The 21,876-nt window shown below is 53.9% G+C and overlaps 1 protein-coding gene across 1 annotated transcript in view; it reads right to left on the bottom strand.

The window, feature by feature from the left end:
* Positions 1 to 491: 491 nt before the first annotated feature.
* CHST8 (carbohydrate sulfotransferase 8) overlaps positions 492 to 21,876 on the bottom strand; it is a 64,099-nt gene continuing 42,714 nt past the window's right edge. Inside the window, exons 3-4 of the mRNA XM_033127030.1 lie at positions 2,598 to 2,635; positions 492 to 2,054 (exon numbers count right to left, since the gene is read on the bottom strand). Of these exons, the coding sequence (XP_032982921.1) occupies positions 948 to 2,054; positions 2,598 to 2,635 (1,145 nt within the window). The 3' untranslated portion in view covers positions 492 to 947. The remainder of the gene's footprint in view (positions 2,055 to 2,597; positions 2,636 to 21,876) is intronic.

Below are 21,876 nucleotides of genomic sequence, written 5' to 3'. Positions count from 1 at the left end.
AAGACAGAGGCTGACAGAAATATGACCCCAAAGTAGGCACACAGACACACTCCTAGAAACAGTCAGGCAACACTTCCCATTACAAACGAGACCCCAAAACAGCCAGTCACACCCATACTCAAAGTTCCAACAAACACTTTCTCCGAGAACTTTGCAGGGGCCCCTGCAAAGTGCACTTACAAGAAGAGACCCCAGTGGCCTCCATGGGGATAGGTCTATTTTCTTTTAGGATGACGGTGCCAGCACCAGGATGGGAGGACCCAGTTGACCGAGTCCTGGCCTGAGAGGCCTGAGTGCGAGGTTCTGCAGCTGGCTCTGAATGGGAGCTGCCAGGTCCCCTGCAGGTTACTTTTACCCTGGACTTTCATGCAGCTGGGCCTGCAGGCGCCTGGCTCAGGCTATCCTGGGGAGAGAGAAAGAACTGCAGACAGCATGGGGAAGGGTTCATGTGTTCCCACACCAACACACACAGTGTAGACACTGCTGCTCTGGAAACCATGTGCTTTATTTGGAACCTTATTCCAAGGGAACCTCCCCCTGCGTAGTAGAAAAGCTGCAAACCTGCGGTTTGGTACAAGGCAATGGCTAAGGGACTGCAGTAAATCCCTTACCGCTGGGCCTTTGTCCTCTGGGCCTCAGACTTCCCTGGTCATCCTGACTCTTGGCTGAGCTGGGTGTGGGCAGCTGAGACTCCTGGGGTGTCCGGCCCACCTCCCAGCATCTTCCTGAGCCAGGAGTGAGGAAGTGGATGTGGGACAAGGACCAGGGTCCCAAGCCAAGGCCTGGGCCTCTGGCTCCCACCAGGGGTCTGCAGCAGCCACGGCTCCTCACGTCCTCGGAGCCCCGTTGCTCTTGGGGATCTCTTGGCTGAGGAACCATGGAGAATGGAATGCCCCGCGGACAGGCGATGGGTGGGCAGGGCGCACACAGCCAGTCGGCTCCGCGCCTCAGTACAGGTCAGCGAAAGGCTTGGAGTAGTTGAACATCAGATAGTCCATGTAGTAGAAATCGTAGGTGCGCTGCCGCTGCGGGATGGGGAGCTGGGCGAAGTACTGGTGGGCGATCCGCGCTGTGGTCCGCGCCTCCTGGGAGTGCCGGTCCTTGAACCGGGGGAAGGTCAGGTTCTGCGGCGCGTGGATGAGGCTCAGGAAGAAATTGGCATCGTCCTCCATGCTCTCAAACTTGCCCACAAAGTCATAGTCGATGAGGCAGGGGCTGCACAGCCGGCTGACGTGGTCCCAGTGGATGTCCATGCCCACCGGCCGGTGCACGTCCAGCAGGTACTGGACGAACTCGGGGAAGCGCACGCCAGAGCCTGTCCGCAGGGCCTCCCGAGAGGCATTGGCCCGGTACCGGGCCAGGATGGCCTTGCCGAAGACCGGGTGATAGTAGCTATTGGGGTGCTCGAACTTGTCGCGGAAGGCGGAGACCAGCCTCTCGAAGGGTTCGCGGACGAAGAGCATCTTGGTGTAGGTGCTCAGGCGGTGCAGGATGCCCTGGCGGTCGAAGGTATCCAGCCGCTTCAGGGCGCTGCCGTAGTGCACCGTGTTGTGATGGATGTCGGCGGTGGACGAGGCCAGCCCCGCCAGCACCATGAGTACCCGCTTCCAGTTGGAGCAGCCTGCCTTGGGCACCTCGCAGTACAGCACGCGGTGACGGTCCTCCACGAAGATACGGGACACGTGGCGGGGCGTGACCGCCCTGCGGCTGCTGCTCGAACGGTACTTGGCACACGCCTCCCGCATCACCCGCTTGCGCTCCTGCTGCCTGTGGTGCAGGCTGAGCCAATGGCCGTCCAGGGCCCGGGGTGCAGGCCGGACAAAGGGACCGGCCGAGCTGTTGGCCGGGATGGCCGCTGCAGATGGCATTTTCTTGATAAGCAGCCGGCGGCGGCGCTGCCGGGGTCGCACACGGGCCCCCATGTTTGGGTGGGCTTGAGGTTGGTCAGGCACCAGCAAGTTGGGGCCTCTCGGTGCCCGACTGGACAAGTCTTGGGTGACCCTCTCTGTGAGTGCCTTAAAGTCACCATCTTGAGAACTGCCTGGTGGGAAGTCCTGGGGCGAGAAGAGAAATGGTTACCAAGACAGCTGGACACTGAGGGTCACACAGGCCAGGCCCTCGACATGGCCGGGGTTCCTGCCCCCTCTGTGGCCCTAGTTTTTCCCAGCTGAGGGAGAAGGAGACAAGCTGACCCTGCAGGATGTGATCCCTCTGGTCTGAGTCATTGCTCAGCTCCTGCATCTCTCCTCTCAACTGGCCATGGTCTGAGATGCAAGAGTCACTTGGACCACAAGATGGCGCAGGCCTCCCAGGAAGCGCGGTCTGGCGGGCGGTGGGGGTGGGGGGTTAGCTAGTGGCCTGTAGGAGGCTGCTCAGATTTACTGAGTCAATTAGCACACTCCAAAGCCGCCATCCAACCACAGAGGGAAATTCATGGGTCTCAAGCCCCGGGCTTTGTTCCCAAGACTCCTGGGAAGGACCGGACACATTTTTCTTTCCAAGAATGGGTTTAATGTGAACTCCAAATTTTCTTCCCTGTCCTCCCCAACTTTCCCCAGGCTGCTCATGCTGACATTTATCTGACTCTCAGAACTCACATTGTGGGGCTGTTGTAGCCTGATGTTGAACTTTACTCCTGAAAAGCAAACAGAGAGGACAGCATTAACAGAGGAAGTACCACGTGGTGCCCAGAGACCTGCTCATGGGCTCTTGACTGTGGGTGCCCGGTAGGGAGGGCGCTTGGGGTGGGCTCTGTGAAAAGGCAGTTTAGGAAGGCAGGAGGAGAGGCATGGCTCAGTGCGCTTGCCCCTCCCCTCTCCTCCCCTACCCAGATGGAAAATGGAGGTGCAGCAAGGACCTGAACCCCTCGCTCCCAGATGACGCCACTTCCCGGCATCTCACCTCCCAATGTGACCTGGAAGGTCTGGCAAGGCGCCCTGCCCAAGGGTGCCCACACCCCTGCCCAGTGGAGCAGCCAGGAACCTCACGACCCATTTCCTGCCTCTCTCTGTCATTAAACCACAGGGGGAAGGACCCTTCAGAAAGTCCCGTCCATTCTCTCTTTATGCCCTGTCCGCTGGCCCTGGCTGTAGTCACTGTGGACTTTCTGTACTTGTAACACAACACACTTGTACCCACACCTTTGCACACACCAGGCCTGGGAGTGGAACACACAGTTTCCCTTGGGATAGGGGCCTCCCCACTTACTCTGGAAAGTTCCCTCACTTAGCCATCCACTTTGCCATTTTGGCCTCTCAGTGGGCCCTGGGGCTCTGGGGGTGAGCGGGCCACATCCCGCTGTCCTCCAAAGGGCTGAGCAGAGCCCAGGCACAGAGTGTCCAAAAATCACTAACCGTGACTGGGGAAGGATGGCGAGAGATCAGCACATCACTGTCCACACTTCAGAATGTCCCCTCTGCCCACCAAGGAGGCCATCTGCCTGGGCTCACCCAGGATAAGAAACACTGAGGAGGCAAATCTTTGGTCAGAGGAGACTATCTTGCTTCATACCTGGTTTGGTCTGTTTGGGGGAAAGTAGTGGGAGGACAAGAGGATTCCTTTTGGGGGAACCTATTCAGGAGTCTGGGCCACCTTCCTCCGTCCCTGTTTGGCCTTTGAGGTGCCAGGGGCTCTTCCTGCTCCTGTGCCATGTGAGTGGATGTCTCTGCCCTGAGGCTTTGTCAAAGGCCACAGTCACAATAAGAACCAGCCATTCCTTAAACAAGCGACTTCTGACTGGCATGATGGAGCATGGTGCCTGACCACACCTGACAGAGTTCTGGTGGCTGCCTGGGGGCCAGCACTTCCTCTCCTGTCTCTGTGTACTTGGCAGAGGTCCAGTGGCTGGAGCACAGCTGGCAAGGGGACGTCCAGGTCCTCCATCCCTGACCCAGGTACTCCACTGATTTCTCCATAAGGTCAAGTTTTACAGGTCCGGTCACTGCTAATGACTTAGCCTCATACTGGTCAGTCTAAGGATGTGCCCACACATTTCCTTCTCTCATCAGCAGTCAACGAAAGGGGGGCCCCAGGTCACCCTGGACTGAAAAGCCTAAATTCCCTGAGCCTGCCGGGACCTTTCTTGAGTCCCAAGAATGGTGGCAGTGAAGGCAGAACTTGGGCTGGTCGCATCTTTTTTTTTGCTGCAATATTATTCTTGGATTCCTTTGGGCCGGGAACAGGGACATGCCCTTGCCTGGGCAAAGGGAGGGGTCCACACCTTCCTGAGGTTATGTACATATCTGAGTGCATGTGGGAGAGCTCTGAAACAGGCCTTCTGGACTCTTCCACGGAGGCTGAGACGCTCCGTGTAGAACTGGCTGCACCCCTAAGGGCATGGGATATGTGCCATGGGTGCCTGACCATGAAGCAGAAGCCTTTTAGAATTAAGCTCCTCTCCAGAGTCTCCCTCTCAGCTCAGAGCCTACTTCCCTCTGGCTGGCCACCCTTCCTCCCCTCCCTCATCCTCTTCATGGAAGCCATCCCCAGCATGAGCTTCCTGAGCTCATTTCTTTCTGGCATGTGCAGTTTCCTCCTGCAGCCGAAGATCACAGCTCCTTTCTCCAGAAGGGACGCATTGCACACCATACTCAGTTTTCCTCCACACTCCCAGGTTTCCTTAATTATTTTCTTCTGGTGATGGCAGCTGGCTCTGCTAAATCACCTCTCCTCAGAATTTCAGACACAGGAATTTACTCTGCTTGTCAATCTTGTCAACTTGTCAAGGTGCGATGACACTTATTTATACTCCTGTTCTGGAGCAAATGAATCATACTAGATTTGGTCAAGAGTGGGACTGAGAACCACTTATAAAAGGCATCCTGCCGGCTGGTAGAGTCGGACAGAAATGTGCTTATTGAGGTCGAAGCCCCTCTGGTTGAGATCTCCCACTGGCACGCTCACCACATCCTGGACGGTGGTGCACTGTGGGGCCTGTCCTATTTTATCTGTGTAGACTGGACAGAAGGAGTTTCCAAGGTTGGCCCACTCGAAGACTGGTCGGGTCAGAGCCCTAGATACAAGATGGAGAAAAAGTTCTCGCTGGACAGAGCTTGGGGCTGGGTGAGTCTCTGACCTCTTGGACACTTTTGCCCAGCAAAGCTAACCTTGCCGTAATTGACCCCTTTGAAAAGAAAAACTGTCTTGTGGAATACTCATCAACAGATCTTATGGGGAGCCTGAATTTGCCACAAGCTGTACGTGCCCAACCCTTAAACTTATGGCAACTCATTGGGCAAAGACTGCCCCTTACCCACATGGCCACTTTGGAATAAAGACAGAAACTTAAAGGAAATGTAATGGACTCTCCCCCTGGCCAGAGGCCCAGTGTCCCTACTTTTTCCATGGAGAAAGCTGCTCTTCCACATACAGCTTGGATAAAGGCTAAAGCAAAGACCACCCCAGCTCTGAACAAGTGAAGGCCAGGGGCCTTAAGCATCTTGAGAGTGGGGGGTCTCTGCTTTTCAGTGGGGCCACTTCAGGACCCTGGACAACTCCATGGAGAATGGAGAGCCCAGGGAGGCAGCTGAGGGCTCTGCCTCTGCTGCACCCCTGAAGAAGGTACTGTCACCAGGAGCCATCAGAATTGGTACCACTTACGGGAGACTTACAGAGTGTGGGAGGGGCTTGATATCAATATAACCACTACAGCCCCTCCGAAGCCCCCAAATAAACATACAATTTAGATAAAAACAGTGGGCTTGCTGAGCAACACAAGCTGCTGTTCCATTCAGTGCCACCAATGCTGCCACGCATGTCCCCTGTCCCCTCCCCCCCGCCCCATTCCCACCCTGGGACAGAGAAACCCCAAGGCAAGTCATGTACGTGCCACCTGTACAGTGTCTGAGTTACCTGTCCTCTCCTTTCAACATAACGTTAACAATCTGTAAGGGATCTCCATCCCCTGCACGGTAAAAAATAGCCACTTTCTCTTTCTGGACAGATGACATTCGTAGAGTGGTTGGAACGCGTGCAATATGATAAGAGTGAGCGACAGTGTGAATAGACAAGGTGTGAGTTATCAGGACTGCCAAGTGTTTTCCACATTGTGAACTCTTCATGGGCTGAAGGTTTTCTTCTGGGTGTTTGCCTGAAAAGCTTCCTGGTTACCTAGCAGGGGAAGCTAAGGGCTGATGAGGGTGGGTGAAGCCAGTTCCTAGATTTAGGCCGTGCAGCCTGGGTCTGGAGCAGAGCTGGGGAGGGGGCTTCACTGGCATGTGAGCTATTGGGGAGGAGGGTCCATTGCCCACTCCTCTGAGTCACAGGAGGGAGACCTGCTGGGTTCAACTCCAAAGCCTCAATCCCAGATCCCCAGGACCCACTGGGGCTGGGGGCTGAGGACCAGACTTTTAGGTGGTCTGTGTAGACAGGTGACTGACGTGGGTCAAAACATGACCCTAGAAAGGGCTGGAAGTGCCTCCTGAATCCTTGGCTGATCATGTTTAAGGCAGGTGACTGGCATTCCGGCTGCTCACATCCCAGCTCCAGGACCTGGCAGGGTGTGAGTCCTGACACTCTAAACACTGCAGCCAAGAAGGAGTCAGACCTACAAAGACGGACAGAGATGGGGAAGAACAAAAGGGACCTGGAGAAGCCGCTAGGCACGGATGTAAGTCTGAAGTCCCTGCCCTGTGTGAAGTTTGGACTCATTGTCCTTGGATCTTTGGAGTTTCCTGCACAAAGCTGTATTTTCTTGGTTCCTTTTCCATGTCCTAGTCTTCTGGTGGCTGAGACTGTGTGGCCACATCCACCTGTGCTGTCCACCCACATGTCCACTTAGGCTGCCCCTCAGGCCAGGAAACTTCCAGAGGTTTCAGGCTGGCCTGAGCCACACTTAAAGTGAGGCCCTCACCGTGTCTTGGCTCCCCGACGTGAGAGATCCTGAGTCCAAGGTTCGGCCCCGCCCCAGACTCCCTGGCAGTTGGTGGGACAAATGCTGTTGCCCTGCCCTGTTGCTTCCACATCCCAATTGGAAAGAAGAAGCTCCTGCACCTAACGTGTGCCATGAGAAAGGCGTCCTGCCACGTCTCGTCAGTGAAGGGGACTCACATGGCAATGATGAGCCACAGGTGGGATGCCGGGATACTGGCAGGAAGGAGAAAGCACACAGGGTGGGTGTGCTGCCCACTGGGAACCGCCCGTAGGGAACTGCCAGACCCCACTCCACAGGAGATATGGAAAGTTTCTGAATGACGGCCTGTATTAGTCAGGGTCCTCCAGAGAAACAACCAATAGGGTACATACATGGAGAGATGGCCAAGGGATGCATTTTAAGGCATTGGCTCGTGCAGTTGTGGGGGCTGGCAAGTCCAAAATCTGCAGGGCAGGTCAGCAGGGCAGACCCAGGGAAGCACTGATGCTATAGCTCGAGTCTCAGGGCCGTCTGCAGGCAGAATTCCTTCTTCCTTGGGTCACGTTCCACATTATGGAAGGTAGTCTGCTCTCAAAGCCTCCTGACGTAAAGGTTAATCACATCTGAAAAATACCCTAGCAGAACCTCTAGACTGTTTGACCAAACATCTGGGTACCGTGGCCTGGTCAAGGTAACACACAAAACTAACTACCACAGGGGTGTGTTCGCTTCCTAGAACGACCACAAAACTGGGTAGCTTAAAGTAACAAAAATTTATTCTCCCACAATTTTGGAGGCTAGATGTCTAAAGTCAAGGGCCATCTCCTTCCAAAGCCTCTTCTAGCTTCTGGCAGCCGCAGATGTTCCTCGGTTTGTAGCAATTTAAGTCTGATTTCTGCCTCTGTCTTCCCTTGGCTGTCTTCTCTTGTGTGTCTGTCTGTTCTCCTCTTCTTATCAGGACAAAGTCATTTTGAACCAGGGGCCACCCTGATGACCTCATCTTAATCTGCTTACATCTGCAAAGACCCTATAAGATCACATGCTTAAGTACCAGGGGCTGAGCCTTCAACATATTTTGGGGGGGACACAATTCAACTCATAACAGGGTGTGAGGTGACTTCAGGGGGCTTTAAGAGCACTCAGGAGGCAGGACAGCAACAGCCTGGAGAAGGTACAAAAATATTTCCCCTGCTGGTTTGGGTCATCCAGTTAGTAGCGAAAGATGGTGTTAGTTCTCCAGGTTCTTGGGGCAGGGACCGTGTCTGGTCCACCTGTGTCAGACAGAGTCTAGCAAAATGCCTGGCACACAGAGGGAGCTCAAAAAATGCTTGTGGAAAAGCTGATGCTGCCTGGCCTGAGAGCTGGCCCTGAAGGTGGGGATGGGCGTTGGGCTTCTCCCCACAGAAGCCAGGCCCAGGGTTCTGGCTGGAGTCCACCCAACCCAGACAGTGACTTCTCCAGCTCAGCCTGGCAGCCTGGGAAGGGTCTGCATGTCCAGGTGGCAGCTGTCAGCCAAGTGGCTTGATACAGACAGGAGTGGCCCAGGTTGAGGGTCTGTCCACTCCACCCAGGCTGTGTGGTCTCTGTGTGGCTGGAACTACGGCACACCCAGCTGGTGCTTGCCATTGCCATCTGTGGGGCACCAGGCCAGGCCCTGGGGCCTCACGGCAGCCACACCTTCTCTGGCTCTTTTCCCGCCAGCTCAAGCCCTGTCCTTTTGTGGGGCAACCCTCACTCCCAACATCCGCCTCTGACTGCCTCGTTGTGAACTGCTCCCTTCATCTGGGCAGATTGTTAACTTATGCAGATTAGATGCAAAACTGAAGTTTAAACACACTCAGCAATTAGAGGGCAGCTTGGACTCAAGGCACAGAATTCAGATGTAAGAAGCCTTACCAAAGAGCCTTCAATTCTCACTTACGTTCACAGGAAAATTCAGCTCATTAAATTCTTTGCTAGGGCCTCCATCGCAGCCAGGAGAGTAGCCTCAGGCACAGCTGTGCCGGGTTCTGTTGCCCGAGGGCCCTGGGCAGGGAAATGGGGTTCCAGACAGTGGGACTGCCCCGGACAAATGTGCCAGCTGCTCCTGGAACCCAAAGAGGGCTCTGTGGTCAGAGTGTGGATCTGAGGGAAAGGCAGGTGTCATGCCAGACATGGGTGGGGCAGGGGCGGCCCTGCAGTGGCTTCTCCTCTTGCCTCAGCCTCTATGGGTGGGCTTCTTCCAGTTGCTCTGAGACCACCAAACTCAGAGTGGTCTCTCCCTTTTGGCCTCTCCCTTGGCCCAGAGCGTCCACTCTGAGTCACAGATTTTAAGGAGTCAGTATGTTTTTAAGGAAGGGGAAAAAGAGAGCAACCTTGGACGAATCCTTTGACCTCACTGAACCTTAGTTTCCTCATCTGTAAGACAGGATAAAAATACCCATCCTGCAGGTCCGCAAATGTGCAAATGAAATGCTGCACAGTACTGGGCACAGAGAGAGCCCCTGGGCTGGGAGCTACTCGTGCCATGTGTTCCTAACACCTGGGCCACCTTAAGAGCTGCAGAGTTTCCCTGAGCCCAGCTCCTGCACCAGCACAGGGACGCTGGGACCTGTCTGTAGGGGAGGGAAGAGGGAATCTTCCCGTCGTCGCAGGCTGATGGGCACCTGACAGCTCTGACCATTTGTTGCTTGTTTTGTTTAGCGATTTCATTCCCTCGCCTCCATGATTAGGATCCACGATTCAACTGGGTAGTTCCCTGTCAGCTCAGCCGTGGCTGTGAATTCCCTTGGAGCTGTCAGAGTGGAGCATCCGAGTTCCCTGTCAGTCAACCAGCTAGCCCGTTAGCTGGTCTTCGAACCCAACAGCTGTCCTGCCACTCCTCGCCCGCCCGTCTGTCCATCACTTGGTGAGCTCAGGGGGTGACCCTGAGCATCCCTCCTGTGCCTGCCTGTCCACAGGCAGGGATCCTCAGCTCCTGCTTCGAAGTCCTCCTCTGTCAGAGCCTGGGGGTGGCTTCTACCATGTTTGGGGTGTGTGTGTGGCCCCAGCACACATGTGTCATGCACTGCACCCCCACGTGTGCATTTGGCATGGAACAGGACTTGGTCTGTCTTATGCTGTGTTACACCATGCAGGCCGAGGGGGTGCCTCACACCCCATCTCTGTGCTGCACGTGTGCATGCTCCCTGCTGGGTGCTGTGGCGTGTGCTGGGTGGGGCGTGTGTGTGCTCATATCTGTGTTCGGTTTCTGAGAGTACATGGCACACGGCTTACAGACGGTCACACCTTTTCTTCCCTTCATGTATTCTTGCAGCACACGTAGGCCCGGAAGGATAAGCAGGAGCTAGTGAATACCACCGCCGATGAGAAAGAACGCGCTCAGCAGCAAAGCCACAGTGACCTCTGATGGCCCCTGTCTCTGCCTCCCCTACAGTATGTTGGCAGCAAAGACATCAGGCAGCAGAACAGTCATTCTATCCAACACCATTTGGCCATTCACTCCACACTGACTGAGCACCTGTATGTGCCAGGAAGTGTCATAGGACTGGTGTCAGAGTGTTGGTCATGAATGAGACAGCGATGGCCGTGCTCTCAGGGAGTTTAAGTCTAGGAAGGAAGTGAGGCACGGAATGGCAATTCCATGTGTGACAGAACATGGCAGGCAGCATGAGATGGGGGATGGCAGCAAACCCAGGTCATCAGGTCAGGGCTCCCAAAGGTTGTGACAATTACTTGGCACCTGTGGGATGATGACCTTCCTGGCAGAGCTCGGTGGCCTTGCACCATGAGAGCAGGGCCGTTGGGATGAAGGGATATAGAGACTGAAGGGTGTCCAGAAATGGCAGGACCATGGTGCTTGGCGGGGACCAGCGTGCAAGGGCCTTACGGTCCCAAAAAAGGTACTAGAGCTTCTCTCCTAAGGTCCAAGGCGGGCCTAAAAGGGCTTTAAGCTGGGAGTTATTTTGAATTTAAGGACCATTCTGAGATGAAGAGCTGAAGACAGAAGCAGAAAGGCTGGTCAGCAGATGATGTCATTGTCCAGACAGGAGATGTGCTGATGGCAGGAAGTGGAGGAAGACACGAAGACTCTTTCGGGAGGAACAGTCAGCAGAGGGGTGTGCTGGGAAATGCTTAACACCTGACTCTCTGGGTCCTGGGAGGAACCTCATTTGTAGTGTTTGCTGGTTTCTGTGCGTATACACCCCCACCGAGGCAGATTTCAAGCTACCCCTGTGGATGTGGAGTTGAGCCCTCGTGGCCGGTACAAGCCAGCTCCTGCACACCCCTGCCTGAGCGGGACCTGGGGATAAGGGGGAGCAAAATAAGGGAGATTCTGACTCAAGCAGTGGGTGGCCGCTGCTGCCGTTTCCTGCGAAGAGGGGCAGATCCTTGTTGAATTTGAGATGCTTGTGGGTCTCCTGAGGGCAGACATCCAGAGGGCAGACGGAGGATGGGGAGGGAAGGGACAGACGTACATGCACAGGGGCAAGTTCCATGGCCTATGGCTCTCCAGGGCCCAGTGAGAGTAGGGTCCCGGCACTTCTCAGAAGAGAGAATGCAGAGCTGAGGTAGCCAATTACCTAAAGCCCTGGCAGCGGGCCTGGCCTGAGTCCTGCCTTTGTCCGGAGCCCATGGAGAGCCCCAGTGCCAGCTCTGAGAAGCCGTCGAACGGGACGGACATAATGACTCTTCCTCTTTGGCTGTCAGAGCACCTAGTGATAGTTCTCCAGCCAGCTCTGCAGGAAGGAATCTAATTTGGCTTCAATATTGGTGAATTCCCACCAGGGGTTACCAGGAAATAAAGGGCTGCCACTGAAGGGCTGCCTGTTTGCAGGAAAAGTGCCAGCCGCACTGACTGGGCCAGGCCTGCGACGGGAACGTCTTCACTGGAACAGAGAGTCAGGCCATCGGAGGCCGCCAGTTGGGCAGCCTTATTCCTGTGGTGGTCAGGCCACAAGACAACGATCAGGCCTGCTTTAGCCGGCTTCTGGATGTGTCACTCCGGCTGTGGCATCAATTACTGAGCTGGCCTGTGGCTGTCAGAATGGTCACAGCTGTTGCTGGAGATATCCTGAAGAGCCACAAAAGTACATCCGTCCTAGCTGATGTTTCCTTTAAATGCCATCCCCCACCTGCTGCAGGGGCCTGTCTGTCCTGAGGGAGGCGTTCCAAGCCCCCAGGGAAGAGCCAGGTTTCTGCTAAGGGTGCTGCCCAGGGGCTCATGGATGGATGCACTCAGAAGGAAGCCCTAAATGACTGAGCACCAGTTGTCACTGCTGTCCACTGACTGCACCCCAATTCTGGGCAACAAGCCCTCCCTCCTGGCCCCAACTCAAGCACCATGAGTGGGCTGCTGCAGCTCTAGACTCTTCCTGTCTCCAGTGTCTCCTCCAGCACCACAGGGATCACCGAGGGGCTAGTGCATTTCAGGGATCGCACTGTGTGCCCTTGAGCAGAACAGGGCCTCTGGCCACTCACAAATGGAAAGGACAAGGCTGGAGGTGTCTTGAGCACCCGGGGGCCCTAGCAGTCAGTCCAGATGCTCTCTGCTATGGGTCTGGATAGCTGCAGGACACATCTGAGAGGAGAGGTAATGCTCTGAAGGCAAGGCCTTGAACCTAGAGTTCCGTCCAGCCAAGAACGGGCCACCAGCAGCTCAGGAATCCTGTGGCCTAAGGATTTGGCTGGCTTCTCCGAGGGGTAAGGCTCAGAGTACAGATGTGAATCATGGCCTGGCAGTGGCTGGCTGTGGGGACACCATCTTCCCTGGACATCTGGCCAAGAACTGCTTCCTCTTTCTACTGCTTGGCTCTGCCCAGCCTAGCACCCTGGTCCAATGGTGAATACCACTGGGTTGCCTGTGGGCTGACCATGGCAACCCCAGGCCATGCTGGGGAGCATAGACATTCTATGGTCCCATCACAACGTACTGGGACTGTGCCCTACACGCACACCACACACGCATGCATCACCCAGCCTCAGGCTCATGCAAGGTGACCAGTCCCTCGGGCATTGACTGCCTGGCTGAGATACGGGGGGGCGGCCTGCAGGCTGCACGTTCAAAGGTCTTTCTGGAGGTGACTGGGGAATGGCCTGGAGAAGAGGAAAACTTAAAGGAAGAGGAAAATGGATTAAGAGTCTTACATCCTAAGGTAGGTGAGCAATGGTGGGACCTGAACTCCGGCAGGGCAGGGAGATGAGAAGGGAGGGCAGATTCTGGAGAACAATCAAGTGCAGGGCTGGAGGTCTTGGGGAGTCAGGGTTCCAAGGGGTAACATGAGGGAATGTCTGCCCCCCACGCTTACATGCTGTCCGAAGGAGGTCTGGGGGAGGGAGGAGCTGATTGGGAGAGAAGCCCCCACCCTGGGTTTGGCCATATTGAATCAGAATCACAAGACCTGCAGGGTGAAGCTCTCAGCTGGAAACAGTGCAGAGTGTGGGGAAAAACAGTGTCCGGATACAAACCACACAATGCAGCCCCGCGACTTCCAGCATCCTTGCCGCACGCAGCATCTTTGATGCACACAGCCAACAAAACGCTGCATAACACCCTCATTAGCTCTGAGCACAAGAATGGGAAGTAGAACTAAACACTGGAAATGCCATCCAGAATTTTCACTACTGTCGTGTGGACTTAGAATTTGCCATAGACTTTAAGGCAATCCCTCAACTGAGAGCCCCAGTCCCCTTCCCTCTTTGGCATGCTGGGGATGTCTCCTGAACTATAAGAGGTCCCATTTGCAGGGAACTCGGTACTGGTGTTTGCCTCCTGGAGTGGGGGCTGCTGAGTGCCCGGAAGTCACTGTCTGAGGTCCCCAAATTCTCCAGGCTCAGCCATGGCACACATATCTGCAGCAAAGCCCTGGGAATGAGACCGCGGCTTTGCGAATAGAATATGGTCCCCGCAGAGTGGTTGCTTGAAGGTGGCCAGGTCACTGTGAGAGGAGGGTGGAAGATGTTCTGAGCTGTTTCCCTGCTGCCTTTGAAGTCCAGCCAGCAGCCGCTCAAGGAGGAAAGAGGCATCACAGGCACAGAGACGCCCCGCCTGGCTGCATGCATTTCCTGTGGAATGAAGACTTCTTTCTCAATTACTGGGCATGTGTTTGGGGCACCTCTTTGCAGTCACGAATGTGCTATTCCAAGACACAAAGCAGCCTGGCTTGTGCCTGCGGCCTTCTACACCTGTGTACAGTGGAGATGAAGAGCTGCCCATGGAGATGTGTATGGGGCCGTCCTCTCCGGAATTAATGATTCCATAGCTGGGTGAGAGCCGCTCAGCCCACCGAGGCATCTTCTGCAGGATTAAACGTCATTCCTTCTAATGACTTGATTTATGTCTGGAGGTTTGCAGCTCCAAACAAAATATCGTGGTGATGGCAATAAATCACACAGAGGATGCTTACAACGGCTAGCATGTTTTCTGTTTGTAGGGAAGTGATGGCAGAAAGAGGGGCTGCTGTGTAAGGGACACGCGGGACAGAGAGAGCACAGGACACACGTGATGTCAGGCGGTGGGAGCTTGAATGGGGCTATGAGGCTGTGGATGCCTGAGGCTTTGGTGGGGATTTCTGGCTGGAGATGGCAGGGATCTCAGAAGAGCTGGAAATCCACAGGAAGGCACCATTCTGGGTGCCGGGGGAGGTGGATATCCTGAGAATGTCATTGCCAGCTTTCACCTCCTGTCTGCCCTGCTGCATCCTCCGTGGAGTATGCGCCTGCTGAGATCAGGCCCCGGGATCCACATGTGTCTCCTGAGAGTTACACCCCTCTTGGGTGCTCAGGACAGCTTCTGGAATACACTGGGGCCATTTTCTAGTCTGTAGCCCTGTCTTAGGTGGGGAGAGGCCTGGATAGGGCCAGGCAGGGATGTCTCTGCAGGGCTGAGCTCCTTGGAAGAATGAGGACCCACTGGGCTACAGACAGGTGCCCCTGGGCTGGTATCTCTTACTCAAGGATCAGCAGAGAGTGATCGCTTACCACCAAGACCTTGCCTTGCAGAGAAGAGCTCAGAGGACCTGACATTGACAAGTTTACCTCCACAATAGATTTAGATAAGACCCCAGCCTGGGCTCAGGAAGAAACTGGCAGCCCTGCTTCCCCAGCTTCCATCCTTGTCCGCAGCTAAGGTCTTCTGTCACAGATGCTGTCATCCATGCCCCCGACATCTGGGACTGGCTGTCCCCTTGAGGCAGGGCAGAGGCTGGAGATGGCATGCAGGGCTGGTGACCACTTGAGGGGCAGCCACAGAGAAAACCTGGACCGTTTCCACCAGCCCAGCAAAAGCTCCAATCTGGCCAGAAGTCTGTGAGAGCAGGAGTCTCTTCATTGGTAAAATAAATCCTGCCTCTGGTACCCAAACAGAGGGACAGGGGATGGGAGGAGGTGAGACCGGGGTCGAGTTTCAGGGGTCGGTCTTCTCATCCCGGGGGAGCACAGCTGCTCTGGGGGCCTGTGTATTCTTTTCCTGAGACAGAGAGATGTGTTCCTGGAAGAGCCCCATGGACTACAATGCCACATCAAAGACAGTTTGCCCATAAGAAGTCATGATACTGGGTGACTCAGGGATGCTGGGCACTGGGGGAAAGCGATCCCTTACCCCTTGTTCATGGCACATTTAAGTGGGACATGTGGGTAGGGGTATCAGGGTAGGGACAGGCTCATGTGTTGTAAAAGGGGTGTCCTCCACGTCAGATGTGATGGAGCACAGATGATGAGGAGATGGAACACGGGTGGCACGCTGACGGCAGCTGGGATAATGGATGGATGGTACATAGAGGATAATGGGTAAGATGGTATAAGGGTGGCAGGTGGATGTCGGGTGGATGGTGGGTGGATGGTTGAAGGTCGAAAGGGAAGGATTTGAGATGGGGGCCAGGCAAGGGTTGGGACTCGACTGACGGGTGGCTGGAGGAGAAACAGAGGGATGGGAAAGCTACATGGCCACAGGCAGGCTCCATCTAGTCCAGCTCCACTGGCCAAAGGTGTAGCCTGTGGTTGTACCTTCCCTGTGGGCAAGGCAGACAGGAATCTGGGGCCTCCCTGACTGTCTTTGGCTTCCCTAATGATCAGGAGGTGGCACAGATGACAGTGGTGGTGGCAGCTTCAAATCAAAGATATGCCAGGGCCCCAATGATCCGCTTGAGCCTTGAGTGTATATATTTTGGCTGCTGCAAAATATGGTTGAAAGCAATCTCCTATAACAGAAGACAAAGCCTCTGTCCATCTTTCAAACGAGCAAAAAAACCAAAAACGTTTCTTTTATAAAGTCTGGCAAATCTTGATAATGAAAACTTTAGAACATATGATACTGCCACCTTTCTAATTCCAGGCAGATAAGGCATAGGGATAATGTGTTTCAACTTTAGACGCAAGGAATAACCTTTTATCACCTAATTTAACAGCGTTCCTGGGAAAATATGTTAGGAGAATGTAAAATGTTTCAAGGATAAAATATGCTGTCTTGGATGGCAAGGGTTTTAATTGCCCCAATCAGAGTCCAAACACACTTCCATGGTAGCTCTGACAGACGCTGCTGAAGCACGCAAGGTCCGCCAGGAGGCGAGGTCAGCGGCGACTTCTGCCCTCTCCCCCGGGAGCTGTCTGGGCTCCGTGGTGCTCGTCAACATCGTCGCCGTGTGAAGTATGAATCGGTTCAGACATTAATATTAATCGGCCAACACATTAATATTAATCAGTTAATATATATTTCCCATGACAACAAGAGATAAAGGAATCTTATTATATGGGGGATCAGGGAACATGGAATATCTACCGGTAAGTGGATTTCCTTGGGACGCACGGCATAAAGAAACCTAAGCCTCTTAGGTTTGTCATCTCCGCAGAGAGCAGAGCTGGGGCGTACGCGTGGGCAAAGTCGCAGCAGGAAAAGCCTCAGGGAGTACATTCCTCTCCAGGGGCAGGGGGCTGTTTCCCCCAGTCTGTGAGCAGGTTGATGGGATGGGGGTGGGTGTAGGTGGCCCCCACCTCTCAGGGCTCAGACGGCCACCGCCGATCTTTCCCTAGGGGCAGGCAGGCTGCACAGAACCGGGTCCCTAACTGCCCACGGGAAAGGACACGATGAGTCTACCCTTCTGTGATGACTCATCTGGGGCCTGGTGGGTGCTGAGGATACAGGGTGGATAAAGAGAAGCTCCGGGCTCTCAGGCATTTTGGCAGGGTTGGTTTTTACTATCCGTGTTTTGAATGAGGGCGGTGAGTCTCAGAGAGGTAACATGTCTAGCCCTGGTTCAAGTTGCTGGCCCGATGGAGGGCAGAGCCAGGGTCTAGGCCAGACCTGTTTGACTATGTGCCCTCATTCTAACCATTATGCGACACTGCCTTTGGGCCAGAGGACTGGCCATGCAGAGGGTGACAGCAGGTCTCACACAGACATCACAACAGTGTCACAAGGTCTTGGCCTTGGCTGCCCACATTGGGTTTCCTGGGGAGGCCAACCTGCTGGGTGGTAGAAGGTATAGGGGCAGAGACCTCGCCACAGAGGACTGTCTTTCTGCAGGCTCACTTGCAGACAGCCTCCGCAGGCAAAGGCACATCTGAGCACAATTAACATTTGAAGCACTAATTATTTTACTTGGGTGTCTAAGTCTGCCGATCCTTCAATTTCAGTTTAATTGGAGAAAAATGGTCATCAGTTACTGAACAGCAGGAGGGCGGCTCCATGCTTCCCTGACATGGAGCCAAGCCGAGAATCATCGGAACATATGTGTCCCCACCACAGCAGCTCGGCAGCCGTGCCAGGCGAGGGTGCAGTGGGTGGGCCTTGGGCACCCTGCCCCGCCGTCCCTGACATCTGCTGGGAAGGCTTTTGGGCCGAGTTACTTACTCGCCTTTTTATCTTTTCAATTTTGTTCCATTTTCTGCAACAGCATCTGTTGCAAGAAAACCAACTACAAGAGGAAATGGGATTCATTATTAAAAGGAGAGCTTATAATGTCTCCTTCACTCCCCCTTGGACTTGATAATAATCTGAGCTCATAATGAAAAATCCTCCGGCCCTCCCTAGCATGGCAGGGAGGCTTGAGGGGGCTGGTAGGGGTGCATTCACCTGCTGCTGAGGGTCATAGGTGCTGTCCTGGAGGGGAGGCTCAGTCCGAGGGGCCCATGCTGCCTCTCCCCTCCCTTAGGGGTGGGCGTCTGGTGTCCAGGGTCTCAATGGAGAACTGTGAGGCTCTGCTGGCCACACTTGTGGAAAACTAAAAAGAATGTTTTATTTTGCCTTGCCTATTTTTGTCTTTGGTCTCCTACGGGCAACCCATTGAGAGCCAATCAATAGTTCTACTGGAGTTAGGGTTAGGGAGCCTGAGAAGGTGGGCCCCAGGAGCCTGGCTGCTGGTGGAATGGGGGCGTGGCTCCCTCTTCTGGCCGGCTCTGCGGACTGAACGGCGTAGCCTGGGGTGGCATGAAGACAGGGGTGGCTCAGGACCCAGGGAGAGGGTAACTCTGGGTTTCTCCTCAGGGACAGGCCCAGAGGCCCAGGCAGCCCCACAGAGGAATGAACAAGAGCCCCTGAGGAGAAAGGGTCTGTCCCCGGGCATGCCCTAGCTGGGGACCAGAGCCTCCCCATCTCTGCAATGGGATATCGACGGACGGGAACGGCAGCAGGGTCTATGGAGAGGGCTACCTGAGCTCATCGGCAGGGGAAGGGAGTCGGAACACCTGGGCATATTTAGACGTTTAAGGTCTGGGTGCTGAGTATCAGGCAGTGGGACAGCCTGGCTCTAACAGCCCACCACGTCCAAAGAAGAACTGCACTGGGTGAGGCGGGGGCGGCATTCCCCTTGGTCCTCAGTGGGAGGGGCGCTGGACAGGGCAGTTCTGTCCACTACCCTTACTCACCCCCCCTCCTGCCTATCCTGAGGGAAATGGCAATCTCCAGCCACAGGGCTACGCTCCTCCACAGAACCCGTCAGGAGTGTGAATTTGGTAGAGGCACCCGGCAGGTGGACGCAACGGAGACCAAGACCAGCCTTCTGGCTGCTTCCTCAGTCTCCACGGAAAGCCATGCCCCACACGTGCAGGTGAAAACAAGTTCAAGGCTTAAAAGGCTTCCTTAGAATCAGTTTCGTGGTGAAGTATTTCATTCACGCAAAATAAAGTATACAACACATAATACATACAATATAAAGAATAAGAACACATGTACCCAGGTATTCACCACCCAGTTTAAGAAACAGGTTTATCAGTAGCATCGAAGATCTCACACATCCCATCCCACCCCAGGCAGTGATAAACACGGAATTCTGTGTTCATCATTCGTCTTTTCAACATCATGTTTTTTACATGTGCTTATACCCCTAAGCTACTTATCATTTATTTTTGCAAGGTAGCTTGCAATAGGCCACAGTGGGAGTATTTACACCACAGAAATTGGCAAATGTTACAAAGCAGGGCTTTGTTTGTTTGTCCCGTGCCCCCGAAGCACATTTACTAGCATGTGGCTTGATTGTAGGCCACCTCCGGGGGAAGACATCACCTTCCAGAAGAGGCTTCTGTCAGCTGAGATCAACTCTCTGATTAAGGACGCAGCAGTGAGGCGTGAGCAGCCCACACTCACAGCAGCCAGGAATGGCTGCGTCCACTCGGAACGCAGATCTGGGCGGGCCCCACGGCAAGGCCATATATCGAAGTCCAGACTAGAAGTGACCCCACAGATCTGTCATCTCATTTTTTGTTCAGTGACTCATAGTATTTACAGGCCACTCCCTGTAAAGTCAAGCACATACCTAACAGGGCTCTTCCCAAGCTGAAATTATTTATGACTTGACATTCAGAGAGGAAAAGCAATTTTCTCAGAATGTCTGATGTCATGACATACAGTCCGTTTGACATGCATACGCCCAAACCCGTTGCTCTGCGGGTCTGTCCCTCCATTACTATTACCCTGAATTAAGAAAGGAGACTTGAGATTGCTTGGCAGGACGCTGACTCAAGTAGCATCCAAAGAAAATGCCTCGGGCATCTTCTGGAAAAATACACGCTTTGGAAGGAATGACAAGATGCACAAGTTATTTGGCCAGATCACATTTTCTAGGGCTCTTTTGTTAAGAGATGCTGGAGTGAAGCCTGGCTCCTGGCTCCTGGAAGCGCCCGCTTCCCAGGGCTCCTGCTGCATGGCTGTGCACAGGTCATACCTCCTGCCTGAATTTCACTAAGCGGCAGTAAACTCAAAAAACATGCCCACCAACAGGTGAGTGGATAAACAAATTGTGGCATATCCATACAATGGAATATCACTGTCCATAAAAAAGAGACAAACTAGCAACACCCAAGACAACATGGACGGAGGTCACAAACATCAGGCTCAGTGAAGTAAGCCATACTGTCCTTCCTGTAGGATCTCACTTCTGTAAAACGCGACAACAGGCAAAACTAATTTCTGGCAATGGATTAAGATCCATGGTTGCCTGGGGGGGCGGGGCCATGGTGGAGGGGGTTTGAGTGAACAGGGGCATGAGGGAACGTTCTGGGGTAAGGGAAATGTGTATCTGCATTGAGGTGATAGACTACATTTGCTAAACTCACTTACAACGAATGTATTTTCCTGTGTATAACTTATGTCTCAATCAAATTGATAAAAATTGTGTGAACATATTTTAGAACTCTACAGTGCCAGGTTAAAAAAATTTTTTTTTAATTAAAAAAATTCAGTTTTGCTGAGATCTTGCTTGTATCTCAGACACGAAATAGTAATACCTGGAAGGAAAAGGCTTTCATAAAACTGAAAAAAAAAAAAAAAAGAAAGTGAATTCAATAACATTAGCTAGAGTCAATTTTCAATGATCCTTGAGTAAGCAAAGCAATTCGGAAACACTGTCCCTACCCCACCCCCCAAAATAAGCCTTAGGCGTTCCTTGTCCTATGCGGAATGAGGGGTCCAGTGAGTGGGGGCCCCTCACAGTGAGAGGTGAAGGCTGCCGGGAGCCTGGGGTCAGATCAGACTACGGGTATGCCAGAGTGCAGTGGCCGTTGTGGAAGCAGAGTGACACAGCTCACAGCTGAGTTTCCCTCCGGAGATCACTCTCAGCCGCAGAAGGTCGCCTCACCCAAGGTCACATCTTCTTCCCAGGGGCTGCCTGCATCCAGCAACTGGTTGAAGTGAACAATGAGGTGCAGACCCCTTGCATCAATTCTGGACCCCTCTGCAGGTCACGCCAGCTCCAGAGCTCCATGTGGGACTGGCTGACTACATCACAGACCGACCTCTCCTTCTGCCCACTCTTGCTTCCTTCCCTTCCCCCACAGGTATTGATCCAAGAGAACACATACACATCCTACATTTTCTCAGTCTCCTTCCCTAGAATCTGACAGATGGTACCAGTGGTTCAAGAAAGCAGATGCTAAGGTGAAATGTTAGAGTTGAATCACCTGGTGACCAGCCAGCAACGAGACCCCAGCACTGGTGCTACATGGGGCACAAATCGCCCTGGCAAAAGGCAGTAATGTAACTGAAAATTTTTACTGGTGGTGAAGTCGGATGGCACACCAGTAGAAGGCAACGGGCCGGTGTGTAATAACATGTGTCAGGAGGCTGAGAAATACGGGGGAAGTAGTAATTTAGGGACGATGGAGTTGGTTGGCTAGTGCCTCTTTGGCAGCCTGTAAAGACACTCTCGTCTTCCACAGGAAGAGGACCGGTCCCAGGACGTAGTCGTAAGAGTAACCGAGCTGCAGAGAAGGTTAGCTCCCTGCAATGTCAGGTATCTGACTGAGAAGGAACTGGGTCCTGAGAAATGGGATGGGGACATCTGGATGGATGCATGTGAAGAGGAGAGGTGAGTGATCTAGAAAACAGGTACTGGCAGGAGCCAGGAGTACACACAGCACTTGACTTGAGGGTGTCAGCTAAGAGAGCAGAACATAAAGTTGGAGAAGGAGGAATAGCTGATAGGAGGGCCTCCTCCTGGGATACAGGATTTCACAGTATGGGAAGGACCCCAGATGATGATGCTTGCAGGCTGCTAGGATGGTGCTTAGAAACGTGGGGAAGGCTATGGCCCACACTAAGTGAAGCAGAGATGGTCCAC

The sequence above is a fragment of the Rhinolophus ferrumequinum genome, chromosome 15 (assembly GCF_004115265.2).
Source record: "Rhinolophus ferrumequinum isolate MPI-CBG mRhiFer1 chromosome 15, mRhiFer1_v1.p, whole genome shotgun sequence".
NCBI classification, from domain to species: Eukaryota; Metazoa; Chordata; class Mammalia; order Chiroptera; family Rhinolophidae; genus Rhinolophus; species Rhinolophus ferrumequinum.
The sequence above is the reverse complement of the archived record's forward strand: the minus strand, read 5'-3'. Positions and strand labels throughout refer to the sequence as shown.